The 25,663-nt window shown below is 45.6% G+C and overlaps 2 protein-coding genes across 2 annotated transcripts in view; one reads left to right on the forward strand and one right to left on the reverse strand.

Moving 5' to 3' along the window:
- Positions 1–25,663, forward strand: part of Dock2 (dedicator of cytokinesis 2) — a 408,847-nt gene that overhangs the window by 209,983 nt on the left and 173,201 nt on the right. The gene's annotated exons all lie outside the window — the stretch shown is intronic.
- Positions 1,615–25,663, reverse strand: part of Insyn2b (inhibitory synaptic factor family member 2B) — a 106,253-nt gene continuing 82,204 nt past the window's right edge. Inside the window, exons 2-4 of the mRNA XM_006978898.4 lie at positions 21,421–23,588; positions 20,555–20,629; positions 1,615–4,488 (exon numbers count right to left, since the gene is read on the reverse strand). Of these exons, the coding sequence (XP_006978960.2) occupies positions 4,302–4,488; positions 20,555–20,629; positions 21,421–22,769 (1,611 nt within the window). The 5' untranslated portion in view covers positions 22,770–23,588 and the 3' untranslated portion in view covers positions 1,615–4,301. The remainder of the gene's footprint in view (positions 4,489–20,554; positions 20,630–21,420; positions 23,589–25,663) is intronic.

Below are 25,663 nucleotides of genomic sequence, written 5' to 3' on the forward strand. Positions count from 1 at the left end.
TGGGAAGAAATTGAGGTGGAAGTACTCAAAAGGGTGACTATGATCATTAAGTTGGCCAAACACTGATCATAGCAAACAGCCTTGAATTTGGATGTGTGCCCCAGCCCTTTCCTGTTTGATTGGAGTAACATTCATAAAACATCTTTGTGGCTTGGAACTTAAAAACAGATGTATTTTTAGCATCCCACAAAGTCGCCCATGGTGACCTAAAATTAGATCCTTTTCAAGTGAAGATCATGCTGGGGGCTCTGATCAGCTGACAAGAGGAAGAACAGACTTCAGGTCTAAGGTGAGTGGGGGCTGGCGTGGGCTGGCGCCTCACGTATTGCACACTCATATTGGTGCTCTTGCACACTCACATTGGTGCTCTTGGCCCATTTCCCCAGTTCTAGTAGCCTTTGAACAAACCATCCAGTTATACCTGGATGTCTCACGCTGCATATGGAAAGGTCTGGCCCTCCAAGGCTTTCCCACACTGGGGAATTTGAGACCTTGGCACAGCACTCTTCTTTCCTCAGTGCTGTGCTGGGTGCTCTTGGCTCGCGTGTTCTACTGAGTCGTTGAACACAATTACTTAACACGTATTGTCCTGCTTGCTAAGGTTTTGGTAAGCCAGAATGAGTTGGTTCCTTGCCCCGAGAGGGTCTTAAACCTGCATCTGATACCAACTGTCACCTCATGGAAACACTGGCTCTTCTTCCTCCCAGTTTACTTCAATGAGGAAACGGATGAGTGTGTGTTTACTGGGCACCTGCTGTGTACCCTACACTGTGTTTAGAGCTTCCTTTAGTTAATTGCCAGGGTGTCCCCTTAAGATGGGCGGTCCAGTTCATAAGATGCAGAACCAGAACCAGAAGGTCACTCAGGAAAAAGAAGGCTGTCAAACCAAGACTTCTGTTTCCATGTCCAGGGTGTTGTTTTGCTTTCATTTCCTCCTAGGTGGTATTTTCCAGAGCGGGAGGCTCATCCTCCCGACAGAAACCAGTCTCCAGTGACACAGCAGGGCAAACACGGACTCACATGATGAAAAAAATCCTCTTCCTTCAATTCTCCCTCTGACTAGCCAAATAGAACATGGTTTGGTGTTAATGTGCCATTAGCACACATTGGATATTTGCAAATAGGTTTTCCACAAATTTCTGGTCTCATGCTTAGATCCCTCAACCTTCAAAAGTGGGAGCTCGTTTGAATTTAATCAAACTGCTATTTCATGTTTCAGTTTTGGAATACGACACTAATTTTCTCGGTATTGATGATCCAAAGATGTCTTTTAAGGAAAACTGTTCATCAGAAACTAACTAAAGAGGAATATTAACCAAGCTAGAGTCAGGTGTCTGTGCATGAAGATAAACCATGGATGAGATGTGTCCCACTTGGAATGCAGCTGGGAATGTCTCCTTGGTTCAGGTCACCTCCCTTATGGTCAGGACACAAGACTCCTGTGATGTCTGTCACAGGCGCTTCTGGATCAGTTCTTTGTTTAGGAACAAATAGTATGTTAAACATTATCACTATCTTTGCCTTTGGGGCTGTTAAGGCTTTTATTTTTTTGAGTTAAAATTTAACAACTCAATTCAACCCAAACTAATAATGGAGTCTTAAGACCTAGGAAAAATACTTAAGTTTATTGCAAAAGATAATATCCCATTTAAAATAGTTTAGAAATTTACAAAACCTTACAGTGATACATTGTCTTCAAGAAGGCGCTCCACAGATGAGCTGGCATTAAGTTCCAGGGATAGTGAGTGTTTTAACTATAGAGCGAGCAGCTACATTAAACCCCTGCAATTTGAACAGATGAATCAGTCCCTCCCATTTCACAAAAGTAATTTTTGCTAAATTAATCTCTTTCCATAAAACCATATACTCTCAAGGATAACATTTCTGTAGATGATCATATTACACACTAGTTTACAAAGAAGCAGTGGTACTCGACACAAGTAACGGAGTATAGAGTTTTGGTATATATGTGTATGGTTTTTATTTCATGTAGAGATGAGCCTTCCTGTTCAGCAGCAGGCTGGTGGTTATCAATCCTTCTCCCACATACTGACTTTGGGGATTCAGTTATCAGAAGGAACCTCCTCTCCAGGTGTAGGCTAGTGGCCTAAGCCATGCAATGAGGTGTTGTGCTTTGGTTTAGAATCACATATTCTTGGTTTGTTTTACTTCTGGGAATGTCAACATTTTCCAATCCCAATTTCATCTCCTTCAGTTCAGAGTTTATGCAAGGCCCCTAACTCACCATGTGTATGTAAAGACATGAGCTACCCCAGACATCTCACCTTTCCAGGCTAGCCAGGGCAAAGGCTACAGATAGCTCTCACAGTGTGTGCTCCTTGGCTGTCAGAAGCTACACAGAACTTAGAAATCAGGGGGAGCAGCCGTTCTTCTCCCCAGTCAAAAAAAGGACACGATTACACCATTTTCTCCAGGTTAGTGGAATAGGCTATTCTATTGCCTGGGTCTCTAAATCTAAGTGCAAGAATATTTTCATTACAGCCTGATGCTGTGGAATATAAACTCATTTGAAATTAGTGTAAGCAAAACAAATTAAGACAGAAGCACCACTACAAGATAAAATTACATAAGAGATCCCAAATGATTTTGCTTTATTGGATTATCCTCTGTACTGTTTTTTTCCATTGCTGGGGCCAACTGAGAGTTGAGTGTGTAGACACAGAAAGAAAGATCTGTGGCTTTTGGCCAGTGGTAACATATCTAATTGAAATGTGGTTTCTTAAGCATGGCAAGTGTATTTGTCTTCATTCTAACTTGATGTTATATATTCTGGTCTCACTTCGTGGATTTAAACATTACACTAGAAACAGAGAAAGAACATCTCAAATGACATCCCAAGACTTAAATAGTGCAAGCCAAGACTCCTTGCCAAATTTCCCTCGCTCTCCCTGAAATAGCTTTTGCACTGCAGCACTGTGATGGGGAAGTGAAATTGTTGGGGGTGGTTTGCTCAATTAGTCTCAATTTGTAGTGGGGTACGCACATCCCACGTGCACAGCAGAGACTCACTCAGACACTAGGTCTTTGGCGGGGGTGTGGGGGCTTATAAAATGCTTCCTTATTTAGGTGTGGTTCACGTTTCGACAGTGTCAGTCCAATCACAGGCTGGCAGAATACTGAATTTAATGCAAAGGAATCCAAGCCTTGCTCCCGACTCAGCCGAGTATGTAGCAATCACTTAATTACACTGCCTTAGGAGTTTGCTCGGCATGCAAGCTTGACCAGACATCCGTGGGCGGAGGTCTTGTCAACAGAATGAGCCAGATCTTAAGGAACTCAAACTTTGTGGAAGATGGGGCTTTCGTACCAGTTCTCAGTCCCACTTCTTCCTAGATCAGGTGACGGCAGCCTGGTCACCAGGAAGGGAAACTGTTGAGTAGCATGTTTAGGCCTATCTACATGGTTGTCACAAGGATGCATGGATGAGAAAAAGTGCTGTATTGTAGCTCAGCTTTATTAATGTTGCTTGATACTATATACTGACATATAGGTTGCTGAGTCTCATGACCCTTAATGTTACAGGTAAATGATAGTGGGATCCTAAAGTTAAAGCCCCTCTCATTTATATCCCACTTGCCATACAGAGACATATGACAGTTAAGTGGCCCCAGAAAGACCACGGCCGTGAAAGTCACTTGAGTTCAGTCACATAGAACAATCACACAACAGGTGCCTAATGCCCACCTGACACTTACTTTGCCACCTGCATGGCCCATACTTTGTGAAAAGGCAGCCCCTCGATTTGAGGTCTAAGGACTAGTTTAAAAAAAAAAAAAAGAGGACAACTTAATCCATCAGGGTGACCTGGCATTGTTAGGACCTGCTCGGTTCTATTGTGCTTTTGTACAACAAATCCTAGAACCATGTTAGTTTATTGTGGGATGTTTTCTAGGCTACCTGCTTATCACCTTTGTCTTTCTGCAGTGCATGACACACACCTATTTCGGTTTCTCTGGGGTTGATGAACTCAGGGTGGGGAGGAGATGCTTGTTGTCATGGAAATGATGGGAGTGCAGTGGGGCTTTGCTTATGGTGGGAATCTGAGCTTAGGAGAGGAGGATGAGGCCTGGCTGTGTGTGACAGGCAGCTCAGCACGTGGCCACACAAGTGGCCACAAAATCCTCAGCAAGCAGTGGCACACACTCGGCTAAGGTTGATGGCCCGGTGTCCAACAGTGCACCAGCTCGGAGGCACTCCCATGTCACAGGTCAAGGGACCTCAGCCTGGGCTTTTGTAGAGAAGCAGGGTGGCCTTGAGGGCAGGGGATCCCCCATCTCCTCTTATATCCACCAGAAACATTTCTTCTTCACCTTCTTGCTTTTTCGCCGTAAGTCCTGTTTCTCAGGGACTGGGGCTTCGGCTGGGGACGTGGGTGGGGAAGGAGCTTCCTCAGCTGGCTCCGCCTCCTCCAGGCTCTGAAGAACCTCATGGAATCTGCCTTCCTGCTGCCGGAAATCATACTCCACGCTGGAAGACAGAGAGGAAGGAAGGAGGGTAACTTCAACATGACACACACTGATGTAGCATCCTATTACCCAGAGCACACAAGAGCAGGTCCACCTGCTGTGCCTGTGTGGCTTTGGGAGAGTTTCTCAGATTCTCCCATTCCTCCCCATGGAATTCAATTAGTACCTTTAATGATACCTCACTGGGATATTGTCAAATGAATCAAGCACAGAGCCTGTCAGCATATATTGGGCTAGCTTTCTTCTCATCCTCATCTAGTGGTCTTCATTGCTAATGTTTGTTGTTTTTTAAACATATTTATGGAAACTAATTTATTAACATGTAAACAATATAAGGGTGCACACTGTAAAGTGGAAATCATAAAGGCCTCTAACGTTAATGCTTTCTTTGAAATCAACACATGTAAAGTAAGATGATATAAATGACATGCTCAGAGCAGTGCCTGGCATACTAGACTCCTTTTGCATATGTTGACTCCTATCTCTGCATTGGTAACATTATTAACATTATTACCATTTATACATTGTGCTTTTTGAATGACCTTTCAGTGATGTGTCTTAGAGAGCTTTATGTATAAGGCTACCTTTCTGCATTCCTCCATACAGAGAGACTGAAATATTCTTCTGTGGGTAGATAGCTCCTCCTTTTTCCTGTTTCATATGTGACTTGGAGTCATTAACGTACAGTGTACTTCATTTGTATCCTGGTGACTACCACAAAGGTGTGTGAGGTAAACACAAAGTCGTATGGGACCAAGGTGCCCAGAAGCCCCAGGAATGTAGAGTCAGCAAAGAACCTGGGCCTAGGGAAGGAGCCTGCTGTTCCCTCAGCCTCTTTGTGCCTGGAGAGGAGGTAAACATGTGTTGGGGTCCTTTGCTTTCCTCCTCTCTCTGATTGGCTTCCCCTGAACCCAGGGAACTGGGCTAGGAAGAACAGCTCCTGTTAGGCCACCCTACCCAGCCTGTATCCTTGACTGGCCACTTCACTTCCGCTTTTGGGTGCATTTCTGTGCTAAGTGCTTGTTACGTGGATCCTCAGAAGGTCCACGCTGAGAAGCTAGCACGGGGTTGTAGAAAATGGCAGCAGTGCCGTCACGAAAACAGAGCACGCCCCTTGTTTAGCTGGAGAGAGATGAGATGCTGTGTAAGGAAGAAAAGACTCCACGTTGCTCTGGGATGCAGGGTGACTGGCAGGGGCCTTTGTGCCCAGCAGTGCTGAAAAGCAGCCATCATGAAAAGACCACCTGCCCTCGCCTCTGATACCCATGTCACCTCCCAGAGCGGAAGATCAGAGTAAGCACTGCTGTAGAAGTAAATCACAATTGTCACATGTGAGAAAGGAAGCCCGAATCCAGCACTGTCCCGAGCATTCTGAAATGGAAGAGACAGAAGGGCAGAGTGGCCTGTCGTGTGGCCAGCAGGAGGAGGTATCAATAACTGTCCTCCAGATCTTCCTCTCCTTTTCAGGCATCCTTGTCTTTCTGCTGCTCTCTGGTTCTCTCTACAGGGACATACTCCTGGCAGGTTGACCTACATAATGGATGAAACACAGATTGTGTTTTTCAAAACAAGGCTCCAGAGCGAAGCAACCGCAAGTCGCTCCCCGATTCTCAAGGAGCAGAGTGGTACTCTGCTGAAGAAGTATGATTCCTACTCCCCGGCAAGGAGAGCAAACAGGTGCATGTTCAATATACAACACAGATTAGGCACCACATGTCCACCCCGGCATTCAACCAAGATTAGGTATCGTCCATATGCCAGATCATCCTCTAGATGCCGAGAAAGGAGTGACAGATAGAGTAAATGTCTGGCCAGTGAGCCCGGCATTGCTTGACCAGTGACTCTGTGTCCCTAGCAAATGCTATCCCACATCATCAGCTATTTGAAACCTTCCAAGTCCATGGTTTTGCTAGCTCAGTCTTCAGAGACATCCAAACCCACACCCTGAGTCTCATCCTTCCATGGTTGCCCAGTATTGCACCCTAGTTTGTCTTGGGTGATAGAGCAGCCCCCTGTCAACATCACCGATACTTGCTTCCCCCCAGAGGGAACTTGGGAGGCATATCCAGAGGGTAGGAACGGCCATCAGGCAGCCTCTGCATTGCACCAAGGAAGGGCTTTAAAGCAGCAAGTTGAAAGCTCTGATTCCCAGCCTCTATGTCACTGGGGCATGCATGCTTGGTTGATAAGGAACAATCATATTCACAGTGCTTTTAGCTCCTGAAATAGCCTTGCCTTACCTACCGTGGCAGGAAACATCTTCATCATAGAGTACAAGATGGAGTCAAAGGAAACCAATAATGCCTGCTCATGCTAAGACTCCATGCTGTCTGGTATAGAACATCCCACCCACCCACCCACCCACCCACTCACCCACCCATCCATCTATCCACCTACCAAAACACTCTGGTGCTATGTTCCAGCGACTTGGCTAGGCAGACAGGGACACCATCTCTGGAGCTTGCTTCCCAGCGTTTAAGACAGGTGATCCAAATATGCTTCCCACTTCTCAAGTAGCCCTTCTTTCCAGGTCTTTGTCCATGTGTTCCTACCACGTTATCTGAGCACCCATGTACCACTGGCTGCTTTTCTCTCCTTCTGTGTGAAGTTTCTGACTGCCTAGTCCAAAGCACACTAACAACAATGAACTGCCTACATTTCCCAAGATTTACAAACATCTCCAAACCTACTAGAAAATACGTTTCTGAGTGGGTCTAATCATGTGCCCAGAACTAGCAGGCCTGGGAAGGAAATAGCTAGAAGACAATGTAAACTCCGTCTCCTCAACTTGAAGTGCTGCCCATCACAGAGGTGGGAGCAAAAGGCTTTCGTGTTGAGCACTCCTGAGTTTGAACTGAAGCTGCATCATTTCCTGGCTGGGTGACCTTGGACAACTTTCTTTTTTTCCCCAGGACTCAGCTGTATGTGGGAGTTATAATAACAACCTAAGCACTGGGAGGTGTAACAGGTGTGATCCTGCTCTGTGGGGCACGGTCTCTGCCCACTTGGCTCTTCCTCACTGAGTGCTTTGTCTTCCTCTTGTAGGGACAAATGTCTCACCTCCTCACCCGCGCTACAGCGCTTCAGACATCGTACACCTTGCTCTTCACTCCTCCCTCATGTACAGTCAGGGAAGAATACATCGTTATGTTTCTATGGAAACACAGCAGGGTTCCATTATAATCACTAGGATTTAGGGAGCTGCCCCTCCCCCAGGTGTCTCCCCCCACTGGTCTTGACAGTTTAAAGGGGATTGAAAGTGACTTTCTTTTCAAGGCCAAGCAAATAGCAGAGTATTGAGAAGTGTGTGTGCTTTGGAAAGAAATTGATTAATGTTTTTTAGGCCAAAGCAATTTATTAACATAAAGGAAAATTGTCACTTTTCTTCTTATTCACCCGTTTGACAAACTACTGTTTAGTTTAGAGAGGCGAGGAGGGAGGACATTTTGCTTTGGTGGCAGCTGGCTTACAAACGAGGAGGGGCCGTGCCCTGCCTCCCTCATCTGCCTTCCATCTCAAGGCTAAGTAGACAAGAAGAGATGACAGCCTAGACCATGTTCATCAACCCCTTGGGAAGAGGAATAAATTGGCAGCTTAGTTTGTAAATTCTAGGGATGAGCTGCATGTTTGAGGCCGGGGCCCCAGGTCTGAGTAGAGCACTACTACCTTGACAATACTACCCTCCCCCCTCTTTCCTTTGTCCTTCCCACCCCACTGCCGTATCGCCACCACTCTAGTCCTCCATCAATGCTCCCTGCAGTCCAGGCAGAGTCCTAAATAGAAAGCTGAGCATTTGCCATCTAGTTTGGGCAGATTCCTTGAGGACTGTGAGGAATAAACATTAGGCAAGGAGTTGTTACAATGTTGCATCCAGAACCGGAAGCACTATGATAGCCTAGATCTGTCAAGATGTGTGAAGGTCATCCTCTGGGGGGTGGATGAGGTCAGGAATGCCCGGTTCCTGGGGAGGCTGAGTGCCCTTGACATCCAAGGACACGCCGAAGCATGCTGCCTCGGTGCATTTAATGGACAAGCTGTGGGACAGACGACTGATCTAGCGTCTGCCATCATGTGGATGCAAAGCAGAAGAATGCTGTAGGAAACAGCCCTGTGCTGTGGCTCCCCGGGCTGAAGTTCCAGTAAGGGAAAGAGATGACTCAGTGGTTAGTAACACACACTGCTCTTGTAGAGGACCCGAGTTCAGTTCCCAGGTGGAACGGCTCACAACGGCCTCTCTATCTCCAACTCCAGCAGATCCAACGCCCTCTTCTGGCCACATGCACATGCCCACACAGAGAAACACAGACGTAACTAAAAATAATTAAAAAAAAAACCATATAAATGCATGACCAAACACCATCTCTAGGCTCTTGATGATCTTGGCTGGGTATGCAGAAATTGGGTAAGCCAAAATGAGGCACAATTCCCAGAATGAAGAGCTTCATCCTAAGATTAAACATTCAAAAATAAAACAAATGTATAGAACCAAATTAAGAAAGGTAGGAGATTGGGGTAGGGGGCTCTTGCTTTTATATAACATCTTCAGCTTTACAAAACTTCAAATAGGTATTTCATTTTAGTTTCAAGATGTCCCAGGAAGATGGAAGATTGTTAAACCTACTTAATTGATGAGCAAGTTAAGATAAATCGTACCAGGAGCTATGATCAGACCTAAACCTAAATTGTGTGTCTAAGTCTGTAATTCAGGTTTTTATAAAAACAAATACTGTACAGTAGATGACTCAAACAACAAATAAGCAATTCTCATTGTTCCAAAGGGCTGGGACATCCAAGGACAAAGCATTATAGATTGGTGTCTGGTGAGAGCCTGCTTCCTGGTGATGGCCGTCACCTCCCAGCACATTAAATGGTAGAAGGGCCCGGCAGACTCACTAGAGTCTTGTCCACAAGGACACCGATCTCATTCATGGAGGTTGTATTCTTCTGATCCAATCATCTCTCACTTTCAAATCGCCATGAAATGTGACACTAAGATTTAATATATGGATTCAGGAAGGCCATAGCCTATAGCGCCTGCCTTCCTGATTCTTACTTCTTTGCTCTTTATCTCTAAAGAGGGAATATGTCCACATGAGGGTCATGCTCTGAAGAGAAGCAATGAGTACCTCAACCCTGTTAGAGCTGGATATGTAGTAATTTAAATGTGCAGTAATAAGAGGAAGCGCAACTGTCATTTATGGAGTTAACTCTATATTCTAGACACCATACTATACTATACTATACCATACTATACACCATACTATAAAGTAACACTCCCTCTCATAATTCTCATAGTTCCAGGAGAGAAACAGTATTATCTTCATTTACCAGTTGAAGAAACTGAGGCGGAGGGGATAAAAGTTCTTCCAGTGATTTGGACCATAAATCTAATCCTGAAGATTATGTACCAGTACACACACACACACACACACACACACACACACACACACACACACACACTGTGCTGAAGGAGCATAGCTCCATGTACTCATGTAAGACCTGGATGCCAGAGGTGTGCAGATGTGGAATAGGGTGGAAACAAAGACCTAGATAGCCTGTGTGACACCACAGTTGTCTGTGGAACAAGGCTCCGGCTGGGCTGTGTGGGTGGTCCCGACATCCTAGCTGACTTCTCATCTGCCAATATCCTTTCTATACTTCAGAGAAGCCCTCACAGGGAGCCGATGTACCCAGAAAAGACATTCCCCATTAGGGGACAACTTAGTTAAGATTATATGTGGTCTCAGCTATCATTAGTTTGCGTGTTGGGTTTTGGCTGCTGATGTCTCTCCCCAGTGGCCCTTGGCACTCTCTTCTTGGAAAGTGGTTCTCACAGCTTTGTAAAGAGGAGTGTTCCTGTCCTCAGCCTACACTGAGAGCTGGACTCTAGAGCATTTGCCTGGAGCTAGGACCCCTCCAGATGCATCTCTGCTCCTTTCCTACCTCTGTTTGGAGCACACTGCAGTCCTCTCCACCGAACCAGGGTGTACCACATGGGAGTTAGCCTCCTGCAGCTTTCCTTTACAGAGAATCAGCTGTGGGTGTTGATGTGTCTAGGGAGGGCAAATCACATCATTTTGGGGGGATAATCACGGTTTGGGAAAATAGCCTTAGTGTGTATGCCCCCCCAAATGCCACTACCGCTTCAAGGGGTAGTGTCCTTCTAACTTTCTCTCTGTGACTGTTGATTATTTATGGGTTGTAAGTTTGGGCATCATAACTTGGAGCCATTTTCAATTGTCAAATACACCCCTTCTCCTAGGGCATCTGTCTGCTGGTGACTCCTCAGAGGACCACAGATTGTTATCTGAGCACACAGAAAAACAGAGCTAAGCTGTAGAGCAATCTAGACCTCCATGATGAGAAGCTTTCTAAGCTCTCTTAAAGGGTTGGCCATTTCTCAGAATTGTAACACGTGTTTTAACTGATAAAGCAAGATCAAAAGGAACTAGGAAACAGAAAAGCCATCTGCAGGTAGGGACCAGGGTTTGAACCTAACTAAGGAAACTAGGTTCTTGGGCAACTCAACCCCTCCAAGGTTCGGTTTCCTTATCTGCACGATGGGAGTAATAATCCTGTCATCTGGACTCTGAAATGAGATGACTCACCCAAGCGCAGTATTTATTTAGCACAAATACCTGGCATGTTGACTTCTTTAATGGATGTTAATGATTTCTCTATGGACTCGACAAAGAAGTAAAGGCTTGGGTCACAGTGTTGTCATCTGTGGCCTGTGTCCCTGCAGCACCCTCTTGTTATTCCTGTGTGATACTCGATGTGCTTGACGGTATTTATGGCATGTTTTAGCCTCTTTAGCTATTAATGCATTAAAGTAGGCTTCACTTTTTATTGCAGATAAATTGCTGTTGCTGTAAATCTTACTCCTTTCGCCTTCCACTCTTAAGAGAGAAGAAAGGGATAAAGCTACCAAAAGAGGCAGGGAGTAAGGACAAATAAATGACTTGGCTATCAACCTGCCGGCCTCTGAGAAGCTGCCACCGGTACCCCAAGAGAGTCTTTAAGCTGTGCTTGTGGCCAGTAGCTGGATGATGCTAGGTGACACTCATGGTCACATTCATATTGAGATAGTGTGGCTCAGTCCGTAATGGAATTTAACAAGGGCTAGAGACGCACTTGTGATTACCAGAGAGGACAGCTCTGCTGTGTGCTTTAGACATGTCCTACCTGGCCCCCCCCCCAGAAGATTTCATCACTGTCTAGAGAACAGAAAGCGGTGGTTCTCTTTTTACCTGCCTCCATGCCAAAAGAGCATGAGCAACAGACAAAAGGAAAAAAGATACTAAATAATTTAAGGGGAGAGTTGGTTGCTAAACCCACAGGGCTGAAGCGTACTGCAATTTCTAGAGATGCCTTTTTCTCTGGTTAGGTAATAGCAGTAAGTGACAAGCAGGATGGAGACCGGGTGGCCAAACAGCTTAACCACACAGAGAAACTCCCGGAGGGGCTCAGGGCACCACCAACCACATGACCTGAGGCAGCTCACTGGCTCTCCGAGGCTCTCTTTGCTCTGTAAAATGAAGCCTTCATTTTTTTCCCCTGCAGGGTGCACAGCTGTGAGGCTGTGACCTGTGTCCCAGGGAGCCTCTTTGTCATGTTCTGTCACTATCAAAACCAAGAGGAGAAAGCCCCTGGAAAGAGAGCGCTAGGCACAAAGGAAAGCTCCTGCAGGGAACCTCCTTTTGAAAATCTGCCCATTTCCCAGTGTGTTCAGAAGGACTCTACCAGTGGAGATGTCTGTAACAGAGTAACAGAATTCAAGTATCTTGTGGTCTGCCGAATTTGAAGAGCTTAGGGGGGTTGCAGAAGCTTCCTGTGTGGCACTTAGCATCCTGAGTGATCACACCCCTCCCCTGAAGGGAAGCCATGGTTGTGAAGGTCAGTGCTTGGCACACCCACCTGGTCAGGCAACTGCTGTGAATCTCCTAGGATTTTGCAGAGGGCAGTGCCAGCCTTTGAGTTCTTTGCTGAGAAGCAGGCTTGGGCTTTCTTTGCTCTTAATTTTAATTACAGGAGAAATGTCAGCCTGCATTACCAATGGTACCTCATCTCTGGTGAAAGATTTCAGATGATTTCCCTAAGCAATGTGTAATACAAGCCAAAGCCCCAGAGTGGCTTCACAAACAAGAAGCATGTGAAGACAACGCTCATTCCAAGAACAATACCTTCCTTCCTTCCTTCCTGATCACCTCCATTCCCATGGCACCTTACTGAATATGAGGAGGTCTGTATGTGACCATCTCACCCCCAAATCAAGGCCAAGCAGAAGGGTACCTCAGTCTCCCAAAAATGTATGACAGAGAAGTGCTATGAGTTCAACAATTCCATTCATGGATGGGCTATGAAAAAATCTAACAAAGAAGTTATCATTTCCTCTTTCTTAAGGTTTCCCCAATTTCACCTTGTTCGGAGGTCCTCAGACCTTTCCGAAGACCTTGTTACAACTCCTTCAGAGGGAGGAGAGTGGGGAATGAACCAATGACACAAAGAGAGCTGAGTTTCTGAAGCAAGTGGGCCATGGTGGTGTTCTGGGAGTCCCATGCAGGGAATGCATCTTTAGTGCAAAGGCTTACGATGTTGTTGATGGAGTAGAACTCAGTAATAAGACAACTTTTACCACGTTCCAGCAGCCATCAAATGGGTTTGGCCTTTGGAAATAGTGTGCTCTAGGATCTGCCTTGTAGGAAGTCACAACTCAGCGCTGAGACTATTTCAATGACTGGTACCAAGACAATTGTAAGTAAGCATCTTTTTTCAGCCTTGATCGCTTAATTTGAGTATTGTACAAATGCCAGGCTCTGCCACAGCCCCAGTTTCCTCATCTGTAGAATGGGGGTACTTTAATGTATCCTATATATTATGTAGTAGGGCTGTGACATTTTGCCTGTAAATAATAGATGGGCAGTAAGCTGTGACTCACTCCCTGGTAACTCTTTCTTATTTCTTTCCCTTAACTTTCTTCTCAGATACCTGTCCTCAGCTGTTGAAGTTATGAAAGTGATCAAATAAAATCTGACAAACTGACCTACAATGAGACAAGTAGGATTTCTATATTGCATGTGTTTAATGTGAAAGGTCTGGTTCTTATTGCCACTGAGCAAAGGGCCAGAAATTTCATGGCTTGAGAAACAATCATGATTTTCAATCTTCTTGTTGTGGCAAGCCAAAACCCTCCAGCACTGTAAGTGAAGGTGTGGACAATAGTTCCTTCTGGAAGTGCTGTGAGGAGACATGGAGTCTACCCACTCCAGATTTGGGGCTGCACACATCCCTAGGCATGTGAGATCTGGCACTATCACTGTGTCTCCTCTTCTGACTCTCCACTCTCTCTATCCTCATGGTGACCTCTGTGTGATGCTCAGACCACCCAGGCAATTTCCCCCATCTCAAGACTTTAACTTAGTCACACTTTTTTTTTTTGTTTTGTTTTTGTTTTTGTTATTTTACACCACCAGTGCTTCAGAATGTATATATCCCTGGGCAGTGGTGGTGCACGTCTTTTTTTTTTTTTTTTTTTTTTTTTTTTTAATACCGAATGTTGTTTATTGAAGGAGGGAAGAGGTCTTAAATACAGGCTTACAGCACAATGGGAGAACCCCCGGAAGTTCGCTATGATGTTTTACAATCTTGCATCTAAGCTGTTAAGGCCCATTATGCAGGATACACAGACAAGGAACTTCCCTTAAGCATTCAGGAGGGTGGAACCCGGCAGGGAATTAGCATAGGGAGGATATCAAGGTCAAGGTCAGCAAGCAAGGCAACAGTTACCTAAAACGGGGGCCAGGACCCTACAGGTTCCCCTTTTACTAAAAAATGAGCTTCTGACTTAGGTTGTGTGGGACGTCAGCAGGTCAAAAATCCCTTCTGCCAGATAAAGTTGCATCTTCCCAGGGTTCAGGAATTACATTGTAAATATCTGAGGAGGCACCTGCTCATCACCCTGGAGAGCCTGCAGCTCTAATGCTTTAGAGAGCATCAGGATTGCCTGGATGCCAGGGCAAGGGGACTTTGGCTTAGGGGAGTTTTGTGGCTGTCTACAATCGAGTCTTCCCTTCCTTCCAGAGCTGGCACAAAAGTCCTGAACGGTAATGCAAGACAGCCCTGAAGAGCAGGATCTCAATGTCCTGTGAAAGTGCAGCGGCTGTCTGAGTCATCTGAGGAAGATTTGATTAGGTTCCATCTCATTGAGAGTATACAGTGTTCCAAGTATTTTAAATTGACAATCCATGGGCTACATCCAGTCTTTATTGGATTCAGCTCAAAGGACCTGCTATGTAGAAGTCCTTCATTCCTAATAGGAACATTTGATTATTACAGACCCCCAACCCCCCATTCAAAGTAGGGTTGCACATAAATGGCAACAATGACTTTATTCTTGGGTGATCCACACAGCTGTCTCAGGCCCGCCACTACTTTTAACTCTTCACCTCACATCAATATAGTCACACTTTTTTTCCCTTGTAAGCATCAATGAAGTCCTAACTGTGTACTACACACTGGATTGTGATACAGATTCATGGTATAGCAGAAGAACAGGTATGCCACTGGGGCTTTTTTTGAGTCTTTCAGGGAAGAACTGGATTTCCTGGCAAGATTAAAAAAATATGTTGATAAAGAATCATGGAGCAAGAGGTACTCCAGAAGAGTGAGGTGGCCCAGGCCAAGGGCCTGAGGCTTGAGCACGCAGCTCAGCAGTCTGTGTGTCTGGAGAGGAGCTGGAGACACTGCAAATGAAAGCCTTAGCATCGTGTTCCAAGGGCCTTGAAAAGTCAGCTAGAGGAAAGGGGAGCCAGGACAAGGTTGTTTAGCAGGGGAGTTACATGGCCAGATTCTATTTTCAGGTATAATTTGGTAATGTGCATAGAGGAATACTCAGGATAGGACAAGAAAGACCTGTTGGAAAAAAACACCAACCAGCATTGAGGTGACTGAACTTTGTGGTCAGGAAATTTACTTAGCCAGAGCAAAGGGGTTGGCATGTGGGAACTAGTTTGAATAAGGAGAATTAATAGCTAAAGGTGTGAATGTTGTAAAGAACCAGAGTAAATGACAAAGGGACTGTGGTGTCTTTACAGAGTCCCCACACAGCCAATGGTGCTGAGCAAGACAGCGTGGCGAGGGAGCTAATTTTCTAAGGGAAAATGAAGAGTGTGATATGAACTTGGGGTGTCACTGTGATTTAAATGAGTACCCCAGCGGTGTCCTGTGTTAGAAGTTTGGCCACAAAGTGTTAGGGGCTCCTGTGAGTTTTTAACAGGTGGGTCTTTATGAGAGATCTTTAGGTCATTGGGAGGTTAACCTTGAAGACAATTGTGAACTGGTCTCAATCTTTCTTTGCTTCCTTGTTTATGATATAAGTGGCTTGCTCCATGTTGGATTTCTGCTGGGTTGTGCTGCCATACAGGAGGCTGAATGCAATAGGACTGCCCAAGTTTGGACTGAAACCTTTAGAACCATGAGCTAAATAACCCTTTTCACTATTTATAAGTTAGTTGCCTCAGGTATTTGGTGATAGAAACAGGGAACTGATAAGCATTACTTATACTGATAAGCATTACTTATCAGTAGTTAGTTGAAAACTGCGTGTGTGTGTGTGTGTGTGTGTGTGTGTATACGTACATGTGTGTGCACATGTATGCACACAAAACATACATAGACCTACATATTTCAAAAAAGAGGTAAGGAAAAGTATGACACAGAATTCAAGTCCATGAGTGCCCCTGAAAGGATGGGAAGAGGCTAAGAATGAGACCTTGGACAGACAACCCCTGATGTTCCTCCATTTCCCTTTTCTCTCTAGCACCTTGCAAATATCACATGGCCAGAATTTCTATGGACCCACAAGCTTGCAAATTATTTCCACTTCCTAAGGAATATGCTTGAATGGGAGATGGACTCCAGTCCCTTAGGGGAAAAAACCTATCCTATTATTTTCCCTCAAAATGTTAGAGGCATTTTACAACTTAAATCAAGCAGATTTTTCTCCGAGAGCTATATCTAGAAAAATAAATGCATGAACCATGTAACCAAAGTCCTCCAAAGAGGCTCTGCTGACTATTCTTAGAGTGTAATGATGAAATTCAGGCAGATGTGGCTGGAGGATCAGGGGACAGGGTGAAGGATGGAGGAAAGGGGTGTGTCTCCTAGAGATGGCCTGCTATTGAGAAGAAAAAGGGGGCTGTACTATTTTCTAAACTTCAATCAGATATTTTCCTCTTTTGTGGTTACACACACACACACACACACACACACATACACACACACACCATGGCCTTGATCTAGCAGCAATGCCCCTGCCTTTGTCTACCAAATCCTGGGATTACAGGTGTGTCCCACCGCACCTCGATGTCCTCATGGTCTCTATGAGAGTTTCCCACCCCTACTTCACAATTTTTCACTTAACCTTTTCTGCTCAAAATCAGTCTACTTTTAAAATCTAAACAAGTAGACAAACCAAGCAAGATAATTTTAGAAACATGGACCTGTATCATTCCTCATGAATATTTAAGAGGATTAGTTTTACAAGTTAAAAGCTTCAACAAAAATGCTTAAAATGCCTACAATCTGGCTAGATACTGCTGCTTGCCTGTGGCTATGAACCTGAGATCTGTTCTCTCTTTGCAAAGAAATGTGATAAGCGCGCACTAGGAAGGGTTGAAAGATGCTGTGGCAAGGAGCACCGAGTTCTCCCTTCTAGGTAATCAGAAGAATTGAAATGAAATTGAAAAGAGAACAAGTTTCTCACTAAGTAATTCTGTGTTATTTAATCTCGGGAACCACCAGTGGCATTCATACAACCCCTTGGGTAAATGACCTGGGACTAAAGCTAACAAGAGCGAATGGAGGCTGAACAGGCTAGAAGCAGCTTAAGCTGGGGTAAAGCCAACTCCCACCCCTCCCCTGGGAGTTTAGTTAGAAAATACACAGTGCTGGGGACCTAGCCCAGTGGTCTTCTGCTTGCCTGGTGTTGTAAAGCCCTATGTCTGATCTCCAGTACTGTAAAACAGCACCCCCACTCCTGAAAAAAGCAAAAAACAAAGCAAGATACTGCCCCCCCTTAAAAAAAAAAAAACAAAAAAAAAACTCAAAACAACTTCAAGTCATTCTCCTTGGCACATTGAATTTCTGGAAGCCCTGGAGAGCCATGCCTGGTGCCTTTAGGCATCGGTAGCAAGGATGTATTCCTTGATGGTTTATCCAAGAGATTCCTGGCAAGAGGAGGGAGCCAAGGAGGCTTGGGGGTCAGAGAGAAGGAGCTGCTTAGAACCAATGACCTCACCATCTTGACAGGAGCAGGAAGCACAGCTCTAGCCCGTAGCTGATGAGGTGAGGCCTGTGGGCAACAGCACTTAGCAAACCTTATGTGTTGCTAACTTAGCAGCCTCTCTGGGGGAAGAAAAGCTAGTGAGTGGGCAATCCATCATGTACCATGTGCTTTATGTATAGTGACGAGTCCTGGACCCATCCATCATCAGGGAGAGAGACCACAGCCTGCGGATGAGTATTTCACATCACTTGCTCATTAGCTTCTAAGATCTGACTTTCCAGGACACAACACAAGTTTGAAGTCATTTGAATTTTTTTCCCTTAAATGACAACTCTCATCTCACTGTTGCCATGACAGGGATGCTGTTCTGATCTTTTTTGCTTTCATCAAATTAATTGCCCATTCCTTTGCAGTGATTTAGAAGCAAGGATACAGATACTGTCTGGGATGACAGTCAGGTTTGAAGGGCAACACAGACTGGATGTTTTGAGGGACAGATACAAACAGTGCATGCTGGTGAAGCATGGGAGGAGAGCATGGAGGTGTGCAATGCCAGCTGGGATGTAACTTGCCTTAGAATGCTGGCTTGGGATCTGTGAAGCAAGGGTTAGGAAAATGCAAACTGTGGTGATATATTGTGTCCCCCAATACATTATGTACCCTAATAAACTTATCTGGGGTCAGAGGACAGAACAGTCACTAGATAGACATAGAGGCCAGAAAATGGTGGCACACACACCTTTAATCCTAGCATTCCTAAGGCAGAGATCCATCGGGATCTCTGTGAGTTCAAAGCCACACTGGAAACAGCCAGGCATGGTGACTCATGCCTTTAATCCCAGGAAGTGATGTCAGAAAGCAGAAAGGTATATAAGGCATGAAAACCAGGACCTAGAGCTGGTTAAGCTTTTAGGCTTTTAGCAGCAGTTCAGCTGAGATCCATTTGGATGAGGACATAGAGGCTTCCAGTCTGAGGAAATAGGATCAGCTGAGGAATTGGCAAGGTGAAGTAGCTGTGGCTTGTTCTGTCTCTCTGATCTTTCAGAATTTACCCCAATACCTGGGTTTGATTTTATTAGTAAGACCTTCTAACAATTTGTGCTACAGCAAACAGTCTCAGACTCTGGAAAGTCACAGTTTCACCAAATATTGTCACTGTTAATTTAACTTGGAATAACATAATGTCAGAACTACAAGGCACCATTGGGACCATCTAATTAAAGCCTCTCATTTCTCCAATAAGGAATCCCAGAAGCAAAAAATGACTTGCTCAGGGGAAGGTCATGAAACTTGCATTAGACTGGAAAACAATCACGTGCTTCTTTTACTAACATAAGCTATATTAAAAAAGAAAATTACTAAAAATAATAGAAAACACATCACCTGGGTACTTGAAGGAATTCTGTCTAAAATGTAAGTGGAAGTTAGTCCAAATCAATTCTTCTGCTTCTGATGAATAGTTTTTTTATTCTTCTTTGCTGTCTAGACATGTAATAATTTTTGTACTCTTTTCTGATTAGGAACTTTGCTTAAGATGAGAGATTAAAAATAGAGAGCAGCAACAGAGAGGACTTCCTGCTTCACTTTCCAGTGCTGCAGGCCTTTCTCAAGAATCCTCTTTTCTGGAGGGGCTATTGCTTTGAGATATGAAGGCCTGCTTTTAGCTTTGGGGGAACTTTGCAAGTAGTCTTGAGTCTCCCGTTATTTGGTGTAGGCACGTAATCTTCCATGTAGGGAGCCAACTGGCCAATGAGAAGATGCTCAGGGCCTTCCCTACATGGAAGAACTGGCTGGTGTCCAGGTATACAGTGCCTCATTAGGATGAGATCCCAGGCTACTACAGAGGGAAGGAAAAGCTCTGAGAGAAGACAGGCAGCCTGGTAGAGCAGTGGTTTGCTCAGGTCCTTGCTCTTTCTTTCCAAAGAGAAATGTCATGTAGAAAACAAAACCATACTTCTTTGTCCAACGAAATTAGATGTTGTCAACTAGAATGAGTGCTCTGGCTGTACTGCCAAGCGGGCTTCTGGGTGAGGAGACCACTGATCTTTCCAGTAATCACAGCAATGAACCTCCAGGTGTCAGCAGATGTTTGCAGTCTCCAAGTGCATTCACAGATGTTGTGTCAGTTGTTTTCCTGGCAAGTCTGAATAGAGGTCACTAAACCTACTCCACACAAGGAAAGTGAGGCCAGGACCAGCAGGCTGCGCTCAGATTTGGGGATTCAAACACAGGTCTAATAATTGTTTTTGCTGCAGGTTATCTTGCACTGGGAAGAAATGATGTACTTACTTACGAGTGAATACAAAGTACTCATGGTTATTGACATAGAAGACACGTGTGGTATAGGAGATTAAGTGTAGAGAAGAGGCAGTGAGATAGGGACTAGGATTAGAAAGATCTGGATATGAGGCCCCATCCTGGCCTCTTCTGCTCTCAAGATATTCTGCATGAGTTGGGCAAACCTCTAAACTTCCTGAATTCCTCTCCCCACCTCCTGACAAATAACTGAGATGAGATGCAGATGTGTATGCAGAGGTGGATGGGTACCTATTTTCTTGGCTACCTATTGCATCAGAGGATTTGCTCCTAGACCCTGTAGATAAGAAAAGAAAGAGTCCCTGCTTTGGAACCAGGTAAAACATTGCACAAACACCTTCCATTTTAAGGCTCAGGTACTTGTCTTTGCCTCTCCCAGCTTTCTGCACTTTGGACATTGTGCTCGTGTGTTCTGCAGACCCACGGCTTCCTGCTCCGCAGAGCAGGCCACAGTTTGGGCTGATACCTGTATATGATGCACGCCGTGTTCTGACAGGTGCTGCAGTTGTTGAGATCTTGGCCAGTCCGATAGAAGTTCCTCCTGTAAGACAGAACGGGTTGATGATAAACACATAGGCAAAAGCCACGTGAGACACATATTTGATCACCTCAGCAAATGATCTTAGTCCCCATAGTTCAGTATTCATGATGCCCCCAAGAGACATGAAGATACAAGGATAATGATGGGTGAGGTTGTGACAATGGAACCCCCCGTTTGGGGGGTGCTTGGTCTATCTTTAACTGCTTTCAAATGTTATGTGTTTTTCCTGCTCTTGGTCCTGAAAGATGAGGAATTTTGCAAATGAGTAGCCGGTGAATATGGAGACTCCTGATCCCTGTGCTTGGTTATTCTCCGTCAGCACAGTCTCCTAAGGCAGTCTGGGGTGATTCCTAGTACTTTCTTCTCCTTCCAGCCTTGTTTGATGAGCTTCAACCATTGCTTCTCTTGGAATTCAGAGCCTTTCTAGAGGGGTGACACTCTATACCTCAACAAATACTGCCTGATGTTCTCCATACCGTTACCGTGCCCATCGTTTGGGGGCAGTATGCTCTGACTTTCTTCTGTCAGAACTTCGGCCTCATTTCACATAACAGAGCTGGTCAGTGTCAGACTAGCCCAAGTCATCAAAGTAATTAGTAGAGACGAAGCTTAGCTTAGTGGTTCCCTCAAGTCTTTTGGGACAAACACACATGAAACTAAAGCAACGCAAATTTGTTAACTCACTCAGAGGACACAACCTTATCCATCATTGTCCTGCGCTTCCACTCTACCCCTTCCTAGCAAATGACTTACTTCACCCAGAGATTTTAATATAAAGAAGTTCACCTTACCCTTCAGTGAGAGCGCGAGCTTTCTCCAGATCTTGAATCACATTCAACAGGACTTTAATTTTCTCTTGGTTTGAGTGCAGTGATTCCTCTACTGATTGCAGCCGGCCTTGGAGGTCACAGAGCTCCTCCCCCTGTGCCAGGTGACTGTGATTATTACCACCAAGCTCCCTGCTGCTCTGAGGTTTGTTCTCGTGCCTTGGGAAGGAGGAAGCAAGGTGCTCACTTCCAAGGCCAGTCTGAAGGTCTAAGCTGTCTGACTGGCTGGGGAGCTTTGTCACATGCTCCCTACACACAGGGACAGACTTGGATGCACTGCCACTTTTGAGTGACTCCAGGTCCTGGTGATTGTCACTCAATGCTGGGCAATCAGAGGTTCTTCCTACATGGGCTGGCTGGCTATGGGAGCCTGGCTCAGAGGAGATGTGAGTCCGTGATGGTGAGGGAACACACGTCTTCTTTGACTGAGAAGACAGAAGGCCAAGGTCTTTGCTGTCAGGGTTATCTTTGGGCAAAAGCAATTCAGGTGTGAGTTGTCCTGTGCCTGGGGTGGTGTTGGCACTGCTGTTGGTGTTCAAGCAGGAGGGGAATCTTTCCAGATCTGATGTCAGCACTCTTTGCCCATCCCCTGGGCACATGGTGACCAAAGCAGGTATACAGTTGCTTCCTTCAGCTGAGTTTTCTGGGCCGAAAGTAGGCTCTCTAGCTTCCCAGCCTGGACTATGACAAATATCATCTGGAACCTGAATGGCAGCTGTTGCTTTCTCTGAAGACCTCCAAGTCCCAGATTCCAAGCAGAAGCTAACAGGTCCATTGCTTTGCACCTTGGACATCCTAGGGAGAAATGGGTGGGGCATTTTGAGTCTTCGAGGCCCATCCTCGAGATGCTGAGCCAGCCTCAGGAAGGCAAGGTCAGAGGACACAATATCCTGTTCAGAGAGGTTGCCGTTGACCTGGATGGCACTTGGGGAGGCTGTTGGCATTTCCACCAGAGACTTGCTAGTTGTGAGTTTCTTCCTTTTGAAAACTGGGAAATGCTTCCTGAGACTGGGGGATGTCTGGATAGAGATGCTGCGAAAGCCTCCTGCCTTGTGGGACCTGGGGAAAGACAGTGAGTAGGTGGCAGGGTGATGGTGCCGGGATGCTTGCGTCTTCCCCATTAGCCCCTGGTCTTCAGGCGTTTGGGTATCAGCCTCAGTTACGCCAGTTGGACTCTTCGTGTTCCCATCTTCCTTGAATCGCACCTGTTGTGATTTGCTCCTGCGGTGGTGTGGTTGTTTCACAAGCTCCACAGACTCCAGACTGCTTCGCTTTAGGAGCACGGGCCTCACTTTCATACTTTGCTGGGCCATCGAGCCTCAGTGAGAGGGAGAAGGACCACACACTTGTCCTGGGCACATCTCCCTTAGGTCTTTAGAGCAGTATCTAATGATGGAGACAAGGAGAATGGCCAGGCAGGATGTAGCGGTCCACTCCTCTTGATGCAGGAAGCCCTGCCGGCCATTCCCAGCCTGACTGTGCTACTTAGCTGTCTGGAATGTTTCCCCTGCAGTTGAAATATTATGTCACTGTAGTCATAATCACTGAGTAGATAACCAGTGAGTTAGGCTAATTATGAAACATCTGACCTACCAAGAGAACTGATGGGCTTGTCTGCCAGTGGATTCCAAGAAACAGTTCTGATCCTAGAAGAAGCTTGTTGTCTTGAACAGAAGGACAACAAAAGTACCATTTAGGGGACAGTGCCACACTCGGAATGCGTGAACTCTGAAATGAACCTACTATGTCTAGACCATATGGCTGCTTTTCCCAGAGCATTGAATTGCGGTGCAAGGCTATGGGAGCCTTAAACACATCTTCTTGTCATAGCATGTAAATAAACAGAGTAAGAGATGACCTGGGGTTCTGCTGCTTAGATGGTACATGATGTTCCTAAGGGAACGTCCCCACTTACGTCAATCAGAAATTTCTCCAGTGGGGCCATTTTCTTCCATGTTGCTTTCCCGTGTTTCAGCGAGGGTAACTTAACTTCTTAAATAGCCTCACTAAACCCAGAAGGGTATGACTAGGACAGAAGTGAGGCATCAGGGAAACTCAGAGGGCTGGGCTTGGTTGTGGAGTCTTGGTTGAAGTTCACATGTGGGCAGTGAGTCTTTTTTGGAGGTGTTCAGCTGAGAACCATGGTCGGTCACTGCATCTGTGGGGCCAGTGTTAAGACCAGACAGCCTTTATATACCATCAAAAAGAGCCTGAAAAGGGAGAAACCACAATCAGCAAGTTCTAACCTCTTAGCCGAGTTTCCTTTGAGTGGGGGTCTAGGATTCAACCCACCATGCCGCCTTCTCTCAGTCCCCTTAGCGAGCACCATGCCACTTTCTCTCAGTCCCCTGAGTGAGCACCATGCCACCTTCTCTCAGTCCCCTGAGTGAGCACCATGCTGCCTTCTCTCAGTCCCCTTAGTGAGTGAGGTGCCCTTGGGGTGTAGGGCCTTAAAATGAAATTCCCCGATCTACCTAGATCACTTCCTTTTCCTGCAATCACCACCCAGCCAACTTGTCATCAGTGAGCAACCAGCTTAAATAGCACTTCTTTAAGGAGCCTTCACAAGGACTTCCTCCTTAGCCATATCCCTAGTGTCAGACCACACACACCATCTTAGATGTCTATGCTACATCCAACACGTGAAATACTACTCGGCAATAAAAAGGAAGAAAATATTGACATACATCACCCGGGCAGAGTAGGAAAAACAAGACTGTCTCAAAAGATTGCTTTGCATAATTTCATTTGCACAGCCTTCTTGAAATTAAAACAGAATTTTAATAGATAATTTTAATTGCCAGGGAGGTGGGAGGGCAGGGGAGTGGAGACAGTGGCAAAATGGTATCACAAGGGATCCTTCCATCATATCCTTTAGGATAGAAAACCAGCTGCCATTAAATAACCGTTTGTGTGCACACTTACTTAATGTGAATTGCCCACTACCCTGTAACTAGAGAGGATGCAGCTGGAGCTTTTGCGTTCTATGCTTGGGTTTCCAGGCCTCCTTTGGGCTCTCTGTAGGTGCTTAATGAACATGTGCTGAGAAGGTGGATGGCTGAGCGAAGGACAGGTCCACAGGAAGCAGAGGAGAGCCTGGGCATAGGCCTGGCGGGTGGAGGTTCCGGGTACCCTGCAGGGACAAAGGAACTGTGGCTTTTCTCAGCTATGACTGACATTTACTTAAGGACCAGATTCTTCGCTAACATCTTCATTTTTATTGCTTTCAAGGAGATAAATGTGCACAAAATTCTCCGAGGAGCATGTACCTTGTAAGAATAACAGCCACCATTTATTGAATACTCATTTTTACCGTGCCAAGGGCTTTCCACACATTAATCATAACAACTCACATTTACTGAGTTGCCACTAATGTGACAGGGGCGGTGGCAAGCACTTTGCAATTCTGAACCCATTCACTCACCCCAAAACTCCTACATAGATAGGTGCTATCCCACCCATTTTACAGTCGATGACACTGAGGCTCAGAAAGGTTAAGTAGCATGTCTAAAGATAAATGGCTAGTGGTAGAGCCAGGTTCTGACCCTAAACTGTGAAGCTCCAGACTTTGGCTCACAGACTTTACCCCCGCTGCCTTTCTAGTATATGAGTATCTCATTTAACTTTTACAACAGAAGGGTGAGGTATCATCCTGACTGATGAGAAAGCTCAGGGCTTGCAGAAGGTCAAAGAGATACACTTTGAATCTGGGTATCTGCAATCTCAAGTCAGGAAGCTTTGGCTTGTCCCCCAGGGATCTGCCTGGTGTGTGGTCAGATGCTAGCAGTGGTTTGGAAAATCACTCCAGGTATGAGAGAGATAGGGGACCGTCCTGACCTAGCCTTGGCATACCAAAGCAAGCCAGAGAGGTGTGTGCAGATGCCAGTTCATAGCCTGCCTGGTTAACCGAGGGATCTGAAAAGAAAGTAAGTGACAAAGACATCTCCCTTCCCAGCACTTGGTTATCTTAGAGAGAGTAAGCTGTGTGGCACCTCATCTTACTGGGCCGACCCGAACTCTTGGCTTCTCTAACAGTAGTCCTTTGCTCCTGAAGCAGGAACTCCTGAGGACACACTCAGTTTCTGCTGTGTGCCGGTTCCTGTGTAGCGGGTGGAGTGCAGCCTAGACTTTCTCTCTCGGTCTTCTGCCTTCTCTAGGGTTCTAGATTACCCCTGGCCACATTGCCTGTCCCCGCTCCTACAGCCTT

Source organism: Peromyscus maniculatus, chromosome 8 (genome assembly GCF_049852395.1).
Source record: "Peromyscus maniculatus bairdii isolate BWxNUB_F1_BW_parent chromosome 8, HU_Pman_BW_mat_3.1, whole genome shotgun sequence".
NCBI classification, from domain to species: Eukaryota; Metazoa; Chordata; class Mammalia; order Rodentia; family Cricetidae; genus Peromyscus; species Peromyscus maniculatus.